General features: G+C 57.5%; 1 protein-coding gene across 1 annotated transcript; it reads right to left on the reverse strand.

Annotated features, from left to right (window-relative positions):
* Positions 1 to 4,524: 4,524 nt before the first annotated feature.
* Positions 4,525 to 9,997, reverse strand: ENPP7 (ectonucleotide pyrophosphatase/phosphodiesterase 7). The gene is made up of 5 exons (XM_067021088.1): positions 9,745 to 9,997; positions 8,122 to 8,267; positions 6,308 to 6,934; positions 5,396 to 5,645; positions 4,525 to 4,699 (listed from the first exon to the last, which is right to left on the reverse strand). Exons 1-5 carry the CDS (start codon positions 9,995 to 9,997, stop codon positions 4,617 to 4,619), a joined length of 1,359 nt encoding a protein of 452 aa, XP_066877189.1. The 3' UTR covers positions 4,525 to 4,616.
* Positions 9,998 to 10,371: the final 374 nt, after the last annotated feature.

Below are 10,371 nucleotides of genomic sequence, written 5' to 3' on the forward strand. Positions count from 1 at the left end.
TCTAGTTGTGGTGAGCCAGGGCTACTCTTTGTTGCGGTGTGCAGGCTTCTCATTGTGGAGGCTTCTCTTGTTGCGGAGCACGGGCTTTAGGTGCACGGGCTTCAGTAGCTGTGGCATGTGGGCCTCAGTAGTTGTGGCTCACGGGCTCTAGAGCGCAGGCTCAGTAGCTGTGGTTCATGGGCTTAGTTGTTCCGTGGCATGTGGGATCTTCTCAGACTAGGGCTAGAATCCGTGTCCCTTGCACTGGCAGGCAGATTCTTAACCCCTGTGCCACCAGGGGAGTCCAGTTTGCAAGTGTTAACTCAGTCATCGGGCCCACCCCATGAGACAGGTACTGCTATTGGTCCTGATTTTACAGGTGAGGAAACTGAGGCCCAGATGTGAGAACTTGCCCAGGGCTGCAGAGTGTTGAGTTAGTGAGTGTTGGAGTTCGGGAGCTGGTTTGAACCCACCATGCTGCTCAGGCAGTGCCCCTGCCCCTGGTCCACCCCCAGCTGCACAGATGGGAAACAGCCCACAGCTCACTGCCTGCCTTAGCTCCTGTGTTCCCGATGCAGGAAGCTTATTCAGTAAGTCAGTCAACTGCCTGGAATTTTTTTTGGGGTGCTCTGGTGATGCCAGACATCTGTACTAGCAGGATACTTAATGTGGGACAGACCAGATTATTTTTCTCTCTTTTCTCTCTCTCTTTCTCTTTTCTGTTTGAAAGAGCCAATCAAGAGTGATTCTCAGAGTATCTGTTGGCCCGTCCCTGGAAAGTAGGGTAGGCTGACCATGATAATCGTGGGCTCTCAGTTAAAGGTTGGGTGTCTCTTGGAAACCCGGGGGTCGTGGTTGTTATGCTGGCACCTGTGAACACTCACTGCTCCGTGGACGTGGATGTATAGGGATAACCCCCCGGTCTCCTCCAGCCTGATTTTAGGCCTGTCCAGAGTCAGAAGTTGGTACGGGCCGGCAGGAGGGTCTGGGTATCCTGGTATGGCTGCAAGCAGAGGGGGCGGGGTAGTCCTTCCAGGACAGCTATGGGATGCAGGGCCAGCGAGCCGCAAGGCCTTTCTGGTCAGGCAGGGCTCCAGCTCCAGGCTGGTGGTTAGGCAGCTATGGAGGGCAGGTTGGGATGGATGGATCCTGCAGATGGAGATGAAGCTCAAGCTGCAGGTAGAAGCAAGAAGCCCGGGGAAGGGAGAGGGGGGATTCATAGGTGAGGAATAGGCAGATCCTGACAAACCTGTCCTTCAAAGAATGTGTCTCCCACTGTCACAGCTGGATTTATTTGTTTAAGAGCTGAATTTGGGACTTCCCTGGTGGCACAGTGGTTAAGAATCTGCCTGCCAATGCAGAGGACATGGGTTCGAAAGCTGGTCCAGGAACATCCCACACGCCGTGGAGCAACTAAGCCCATGCGCCACAACTACTGAGCCTGCGCTCTGGAGTCCGCGAGCCACAACTACTGAGCCCGCGTGCCTAGAGCCCGTGCTCCACAGCAAGAGAAGCCACCTCAATAAGAAGCCTGTGCACTGCAACCAAGAATAGCCCCCGCTTGCCACAACTAGAGAAAGCCCGCGAGCAGCAACGAAGACCTAACGCAGCCAAAAATAAATAAATAAATTTATCAAAAAGAAAAAGAGCTGAATTTGACAAGTTCAGTACCTCCCACAGTAGGGTTTTAATCATTCCCATGGCTACCATCTCTGAAGCAGCTGCCCCGGTGCTTCATGCTGGGGTAATCTCAGGGAGGCAAGCACCTCCTTATCATCCCGCTTTTTTCAGATGAGGAAACTGAGGTTGGGGGAGGTAAACTGCCCCCCCTAAGGCCACAGCTTGTGGGTGGGAACAGACTGGAGCAGGATTTGGTCTGACTCAACTCTATGATCTTGAAAGTAGTTGTGAATGCACAGTCCTTGAAGTGGCTCAGTACTGACAGTGTCCAAGGCACTAGTGGTGGGCAGTGCCTTCCTTGCTCCTGGCTTGGCCACCCAGGTCCCTTCTCTGGAGCCAGTCAATGCTCACCCTTTTTTGAAACTTCTCCAGGGACATGTCTTATGTCTAGACTTATCCCCCCTTTCTCCCCGCCCCAGTGGCATTCTACCATTTGCAGTGTTTTCTTTTTTGTTTGTTTGTTTTTTTGTGGTTTTTTTTTGCAGTATGCGGGCCTCTCACTCTTGTGGCCTCTCCCGTTGCGGAGCGCAGGCTCCGGACGCGCAGGCTCAGCGGCCATGGCTCACGGGCCCAGCCGCTCCGCGGCATGTGGGATCTTCCTGGACCGGGTCACGAACCCGCGTCCCCTGCATCGGCAGGCGGACTCTCAACCACTGCGCCACCAGGGAAGCCCAGTGTTTTCTTTTTTGCTGAACAATGTGGCATAGAGATTCTGGTTCCCTGTCAGTTCTCATCCCCCCTTTCCTTTTTAACGGGGCGCCCACCCATTACTACCTCTTGCTGGCTGTCCCTCTAGGGCCCATCCCCAACAAGAATGAATGGGTTCCCCTGTGTTTGTCAACCTCCTAAGGAACTAGGAGTTTATTATACACTGGATCCAAGTGGGAAGGCTATAAGAAACCAGCAGGCTTTAGAATAAAAGGTCACACCCACACTGGTCACTGCGTTTTAGTAATGACCAGCCCGGTCCTTTATTTCCACCCATGCTTTCTGTGTGGCGGTACCCTCCTGGTGGCCTGGGTGCAGGACCTGGGCAGCCCAGATGGAGATGGCCCCTGGGCTGGAGGCATGTGGACTTGGGACTGGGAGCTCCAGGCAGAGCCTCTTTGCCGCCCATTGGAAGTAGAGGTTGAGGTCGGAGCATCTGAGGGTTTGGTCCTATAGCTCGACCACCACCAGGCCTGCGGCGCCTTCCCGAGCAGGCTCCCGACACACCCTCACCCCTGTGGCCACAGATAGTGGTACCCCCATGGGACAGTTCTGTGGTGAGAGGAAGTGGGGCAGCAGAAGAGGGGGGTGAGAAGGAGAGGGAGGGGGAGGGAAGGAGTGGGGGCGTCTTGCGAGTCTGGGAGCCACGGACCGGTGAGTGGACCTGTGCCTCCGGAGGTCTAACCTGGGCAGGTCGTCGTGCTGGCACCATTATGGCCAAGCATGGGCTGGGGCTGTCGGGACAGGGAGGCATGGTCTCAGGTCTACTGAGGAGACAGGCCCATCCGTGTCCAGTAGACTATCACAGCAGGAGCAGGCTCAGGGCCTGTGGCCAGCTTCTGGAGGCTTCCTGGAAGGGGTGGACCTGGAAGAACAGGTGTGTGTTGTGTTGGGAAGAAGGGGTGGGGCAGGGGAAAGGCGGGTCTGGTGGAAGAGATGAAGCAGACGTGCCTGGAGGGAGGGATAGAGGGAATTCGGCTGGGCAGGGAGGAGCACAGAGGCACCCATGGTGGGCGGAGTCTGAGGAGGGCCCCTGTGGGAATTCCTGACCATCAGCTGGACCTGGGAGGGCACAGGGTGGGGGAGGGTGGGGCATGGGTGTGCAGGATGACTCTAGCCTGCTCACATCTCCGTAAGTGGCTCTGTCCTTCACGGGGCAGCTCGGGCCCCGAACCTCAGACTCAGCCTTCATTTGTCCATTTTCTTCACCCTCCATCTCCCACAATCTATCCATAAACCTTGGAGGTCAGGTATACCCTTAAAGGTATCTCGAATCTGTCCATTTTGCCCCATCTCCATCCTGCCACTGAGGTGTCCTGCTTGGACCCCTGAGTGACCCCCTCACTGGCTGTACCTGCTCTTGTTCCTGTGCTCCTGCCTGGCAGTTAGTGTGCCCTTTAATCATTCATGTCAGACCACGGCACGTCCCTGCATGACCTCAGCTGAGGGCTCCCCCAGGGCCCTCCCATGGAAGCCCATCGCGTACCCATGCTTGTATACCAGCCTCTGAGCACACTGGCTTCCTTTCTTTCCCAGAAGCACAGGGGCCAGTCCCACCTCGGGGCCTCTCTCTTGCTCTTCCCTGCCTGGAATCTCGTCCCCTGGGACTTGGTGTGGCCAGTTGGTCCTCATCATTCAGGCCTCATCCCACATCCCCCCCCTCCGCCCCACAGAGGCTCTTCCAGGCGAGGCCAGGTGACCTAAACAGCAGTCCCCTCCTCCCCCCGCGTGGCCTGCTCTCCGCCATTATTGGGTATGTATTTGTTCTCTTCGTATTATCTGCCCTCCCTGGCCCCTAAATTACAAACTCCAGGGTTCACTGTGTGGCCCCAGAGCCCAGGCCAGAGCCTAACACCAAGCGGGCTCCCATTGCGTAGTTTTAGAAAGAACGAGTGACCTGCTTCTGCTTTGGCCAGGGATTGTCACTCAGCAGCAAGCTGAGTCCTCCGAGCTTGCTTCCCGTATTCCAGGAACACTGCCCTGCAGTTCTCCTCCCAGACCTGACCCACCGTGGCTTCCCTTGTTCCCAGGGAGAAGAGAGACATTGCAGGCAGGAGGGAGGGGGCTGGGGAAGTTCTGTCTGGGCTGTCTGCTTTAGAAAGACCTGCTCTGAGTCTAGAGCAGAGAGGCTGGAAGGGGCTGCCTGGGCGCCCGAGGACTGACAGGGCGGGGGCGTCAGCTGGAGTTGCAGGGAGCACGGTCCCACCCTCCCCTCTACCTCCTGGGCCTCTGACCTTGAGCAATGGGTATTATGCGACCTTGACCAGGAGAAATGCAGCCACCAGCAGTCCTGTCACCAAGGGGGGCCAGCTGCTTGGCAGGAGGGCAGACCCTAAGGAAAGTCGGAGGAGCCAGTGAATGAGGGAAATAGGAGCATGTCCCTTACCCCGACTGCTTAATGGCGGGCGAGATGCCACCAGGCTGCCCCCACAAGCGCCCTGGTTTCATCACCAGCACCTCCCGCCCCCCAGCCTTGTTCTCCTGCCCCAGCTGCACTGGCTTCCTGGCTCATTTCAATGTGACCCTTCACAGCCCCTGCCCGGCGGGGCCTGCCCACCTCCAGCCAGGCACCCACGGGGGCTTCCACCTTGCCAGCTCCCAGGTGACCTTTGCCCCTGAGATGGGTCAGGGTTGGGGTGAGGGTATGTGTGTGGGAGGCTGGCAGAGGAAGACTTTAGGAAGAAAGGAGCCCTCATGTGGCCATGGAACCTGGAGGTGGACTTCACCTGGAAGGCCTGTCTTGTGGGCAAACTGCCAGCTCCTCTGGCCCTCAGACTCCCCGCCTTAAACAAGGCTGCTCACATCCACCGGCTCTCCTGTCTGCGCAGCCAAGATGCACAAAGTGCACCGTAGTACGTCAGGGGCCGTGGGAATGTCAGGGACTCGAGATGTTCCCAGGAGCCAGGGACAGGGAAAGGGAAGATGACACCTAGTGGCGGGCTGGGCACCCTGGTCAGAGCCGTGCAAGCACACATCACCTGCAGCTGCCTGGAGGTGCAATGGGTGCAGGTAGAGGGCAGGGGTGCACCTGAGGGGGTCGTGGTCAGCGAGGAGCTGGCCTCCTGGAGCGTGGGCAGCAGGGTGCTGAGCAGCCCGTCATTGGCCTCGGGCACGATGCCCAGCAGTTTGCACACGAGCTCGTACACATGGATGCTCTCAAAGGGCTCCACCTCCAGGCCCCTCTTGAAGCTGGGGCCCACGGCCCGGAAGATGGTCTTCATGTCCCTGACGTTGTTGTCGAAGCCGTGCTCCCCGTTGTTGAACTGCACGTTCACTCTCTGCGGGAAGGGAGGGTCCAGAGGGAGTTCTTGCTGGCCCTCCCAGCCCAGCCCACCCTCCCCACCAGCACCCTCTGTGCGGCCCTGCATTGGCAGAGGACCCCTGGAAGGAGTTCAAAGTGGGGGGTGGGTGGGAAGGATTCTGAGCCTCAGTTGCTCTGAATTCTCAGCCCCCAAAGATCAGTGGCCTAAAGAAGGAGCCTTAGCAAAGACCCGGTGACATGGATGGAGACCCCCAAGTAAATGGGGTGGAGCTTCAGCCCAAGGATGCTCGCTGGGCTCCTTTCCATTTCTGGGCGTCCCAAACATCAGTGCTTCCTTTCCCAGATTTCCTCCCCTGCTCTGCGTCTTGCTTCCCACTCAACCTTCCTGGGCTCTTTGCTCTCACCTCTTCCGTGTCACTTTTACAGCTAATCTTCCCACATTTTACCGTACACACCTGCGCACACAGAAACACATATATGTGTGCACACGTATGCACACACGTACACACAGGTGTGCAATGCATGGGCACGCCCCCACTCCTGTTACACAGCGCAGGTGTGTCCCTTTGGTGGCTGACACTCCTCAAATTAGGGTCTGGCTAGAAACAGGGGGTGATTTTACAGAACTGGAAGGAGACCCAGCAGCCCAGGGAAGCACCTGCAGCCCCAGGAACTCACCCCATGGATGACATAGCCGACGTCACTGTACATAAGCAGGGGCGTGATCCTGGGGTGGCTGGCGTAGTGGAAGGACTTGGGGAAGAGCTCCTTCTTGTAGACGTGGAGTCTGGGGTGGGCGTCCTTGAGGCCCTCGTATACCTTCTCCAGCCTTCCTTCCTTGGGGAGCAGCATCCCGTTTGGTCCGTAGTCTAGGAGCTCGAACTCAATGTCCTTGAAGGTGAAGTTGGCGATCTTGTGGAACTCCACCAGGTCGCTGGCTTTCTTGTTGACGGTGCTCATGCCGTGGTCGGACACGATGATGAGGTTGAGGCTGCTCTCCAGGCCGCTGTTCCTGATGCTGTCCCGGAGGTAGCCCACGGTCCTGTCCACCTGCATTACCATCTCCTTCCTCTCCTGGGACTCGGGGCCGTACTTGTGGCCCGTGGAGTCTGGCTCCCCAAAGTAGAGGGTGACCAGGTCCAGGCCCTCTTCTGTGAACCACTTCATCACAGTGTCGATGTTGGCCCTCCATTCCACCTCGTCCTTGTAGTTGTGTAGGACGTCTTCCTTCCGGCTCAGCGTCACGGCCTCGCCTTGGTAGGTGACATTCCCGCCCGGGTAGAAGAAGGAGCCGGTCTTCAGGCCCTGCCGGGGGAGGCGGTGTCAGTGCCACGGGCCTCCGCCCACCGTCCCCTGCCGTCATGAGCTTCTGATGCTTCTGCCCTCACCGCCTGCCCTTGCTCTACCACTCACCCAGCCCTGCTCCTAACTGCAGCCACGGGACTTTGTATTTTCTGAAAGGCCTTTCATAGCTCTTATGTTATTAAGGCTGATACTGATTTAGTAGAGGAGAGAGCGGGTGCCTAGTGGACTTGGCACTAATGAGATAGTAGATATAAAAGTATCCCAGATATGCTGCGTCCTCATCGACACTGCGGCCCTAGGTCGCAGTGTTGCCCCAAGAGCCCTCCCCTTCCGGCCTGCAACCCGGCTTCTGCCTGCTGTACTCTCGTCCAGCCGTGTGTCCGTCGGCCCCTCCACACACCGCCCAGGACCTGCCCTTCTAGCCTTCAACCTGGCCATCCGTCTGTCTTTCTATAAACCTATTGCTGTTTCATTTACACATCCATCTGTCCTCACAACCATCTGTCCATGCATGCCCCGTCTGCCTGGCCACTCCCTCTGGCCATTCTTCCTGGAGATGCCAAGTTCTTGGCTACGCTTTCTGCAAGTCAGCCTGGTGTCTGGTAGCTCCTTCCAGAGCGAGGGGACTCAGATATGAGTGGATGCCTTGCCTATGAGGTGGGGGTAGCCTCTGAAGTTTATTCTGGGCTCACCTTGGAAAACATTCATTTGAGTTTGTTGCCAGGAAGCCCAGAACGTTGCAAGATGCTGGGGTCCTGGGCTTCTCACTAGGATGACCCACCTCTTTAGAATTAGCTGCCCAGCCCTGAGAGGCGTGCGGGAGGGGAACGGTACGAAGCCATTTCATTGTTAGCTGCCTTTTTGTGGAGTCACATTATTTTCCCCGCGGCTCCCTTCCCACCAGTACCGAACTCCAGTTTTCCCTCCGGTTGGGAGGGTGGAACAACCCCTCTGGGTCCCAGGGCTCCAGGGGGGACTGGGCACGTTGTGTAGCTGCTGGTGGGCCCTCATGGGCATCAGGCTCCCACCTCCCGTGGGACCCCACTCAACACCCCTCTGTGCCGGGAGTGTCGGACTCCCAGGGCGGGGACTGGGCCTGCCACGCATGTCACGTGGTCGTGGCCTCGTTGGCTGGGTCCCCCTCCCACCTCTCCCGTCTGTCCCAGTGGGTGTGGGTGCAGCATTACCTGCCTTTGGGCCGTGATCCAGATGGGCAGGCTGCCGTTGTCCCACCACCTCTCGATGCCCAGTGTGGCGTGGTAGGGCAGCTTCACCTTGCTGCTCGTGTTGTAGAACATGTTGTGAACCACCCCGTGGTTCTCGATGTATTTGCCTGTGGGGTGGGTGGGGGCGTAGAGGAAGTGGTGGGAGGGCAGGAAACAGTCAGGGCCCCGGGGCAGCACACGCTGCCATGGGAGCCAGGCTGGGCCATCACGTTCTCTGACTCAGAGATTCTGCTTCCACTTTGAGCAGCTTACCCTGCAGCTAAACGCGCACAAAGGCGCAAGTACACACGTGCCGGGATATCGTTTGCAGCCTCGCTGGTTTTAGCAAAAGGTTGGAGCAACCTGGCTGGCTATCAGGAGGGAACTAATTAAATAAATTATGGCCCAGCCATGAAATAGAATCCCAGGCAGGCAGATAAATGAACCAAGAGGAGGCAGGTTTTTTTTTTTTTTTTTCTGTAGTACGCGGGCCTCTCACTGTTGTGGCCTCTCCCGTTGCGGAGCAAAGGCTCTGGACGCGCAGGCTCAGCAGCCATGGCTCACGGGCCCAGCCGCTCAGCGGCATGTGGGATCTTCCCGGACCGGGGCACGAACCCGTGTCCCCTGCATCAGCAGGCGGATTCTCAACCACTGCGCCACCAGGGAAGCCCGAGGAGGCAGGTTTTACAATTTATTTTTTTCATGGGCAATGCCTGTGTGTGAGTTCAGAAGGTGGAAAAGGCGGGGTGATGAAGAGCTTGCCTCCTTTCTCCACATCCCCATTGTGACATGTTAAGTAAGGAGGTGACATGCAAAAGGGAGCGCCAGGTGCCTCCGTTTGTGTGTGGAAGGGTCTGTGGTCATGGGAATGCTGGTGTGAGAATATGCTGTCTGTACTGAATGATGTGCCCCAAAATTGTGTCCACCCAGAGCCTCCAATTGTGACCTTGTTTGGAAAGAGGGTCTTTGCAGATGTAACTGGTTTTGTTAAGATGAGGGCATTCTGGATCAGGGTGGGCCCTAAATCCAATGACAGGTGTCCTTCTAAGAAGAGGAGAGATACACAGAGGGGAGATGGCCATGTGACAAGGGGGCAGGGTTTGGAGAGCTGTGGCCACAAGTCGAGGAAAGTCTGGGCCACCAGAAGCTGGGAGAGGCAGGAAGGATCCTCCCTTACAGCCTCCGGAGGGAGGGAGTGTGGCCCTGTGACACCTGGGTTTTAGGCTTTTAGCCTAAACAGAGCAATAGTGGGTTCGAGGGTGGCTGAGAGGGGTGAGCAGCGCCTTTCTGAGTCCTGGCTACCCTCACCTCCACCAGAAGCCCTCCCAGACTGCCACCCTGGCTGTGACCACCGTTTAAACTGAGACACCCAGGTGTTTTTATCTACCTTCTATCCGTTGCCACCAACGGTAAGGGTTGCTGACCACCCCCTTGGCCGTGCCATGTCTGTGCAGTGAGAGTGTTCCCTCCTTGGTCTTTCCTTGGTCTCCGGCACCACGAGCCCCACGGGTCAGGGCTCCATGCATGTGCTCGGCTCCCTTTGTTGCTTCCCTGGTTTCTCAGCTCTCCCCCCACCCCCAAGCCCCACCTGAGGCCAACACTCACCGGTGACCAGGGTGAAGTGGCAGGGGCTGGTCATGGTGACAAAGGCCGGAGTCATGTAGCGAGCCTTCACCCCATCGAGCGCCATGGTGTCCAGGTTGGGGGTGTCCACGTCCTGGTCATAGTTCCAGCGGAAACCATCGAAGCTCACCAGGAGCAGCTTGTTCCGGGACCCCTGCCGGTGGATGGGTGCCCCTGACGCTGGAACCAGGAGGGTGGCCAGAGCCACGGCGAGGAGGACAGCCAGGCCTCCCATGATGGGTCCTCCAGACATGCAATGACCCAGGCAGGTTCCTGCTGAGGAGCAGAGCAAAGTCCCAGGGTCACTGGGCAAGTCTTATCCTGTGCAACTTTGAAATGAGACTGCGCATGTACCTGTGCCTTAGACAGCAGCCCCCCGGCTGCGTGTCCTTGCCTGGCCCTCGTGTGCATCTGCCTTTATTGCCAGCGGATCTCTCTGGGCTCCATGCCCTGCCCACTTTGTGCGTAAGTGTCTTTACAGGAAGCATGGGGACTGTTCCTGAAGGCCTGGAGAGCAGAATGGACTCACTCGGTTGGGAAAACCTGTGCCGCCACCCCAGCTCTCATAGCAACTCTCTGTCCCTCTGCTCCCAGAGCTCCTGGATGGGA

The sequence above is a fragment of the Kogia breviceps genome, chromosome 19 (assembly GCF_026419965.1).
Source record: "Kogia breviceps isolate mKogBre1 chromosome 19, mKogBre1 haplotype 1, whole genome shotgun sequence".
Lineage (NCBI taxonomy): Eukaryota > Metazoa > Chordata > Mammalia > Artiodactyla > Physeteridae > Kogia > Kogia breviceps.

What these genes read in the sequence shown, in the direction of transcription:
- ENPP7 (XM_067021088.1), bottom strand. Translation starts at nt 9,997, where the DNA reads ATGGGAGGCCTGGCTGTCCTCCTCGCCGTGGCTCTGGCCACCCTCCTG. An exon ending in CCACTTCACCCTGGTCACCG is followed by an intron (nt 8,268 to 9,744) that starts GTGAGTGTTGGC and finishes CCCACCCCACAG; the next exon opens with GCAAATACATCGAGAACCAC. An exon ending in GGATCACGGCCCAAAGGCAG is followed by an intron (nt 6,935 to 8,121) that starts GTAATGCTGCAC and finishes CTCCCCCGGCAG; the next exon opens with GGCCTGAAGACCGGCTCCTT.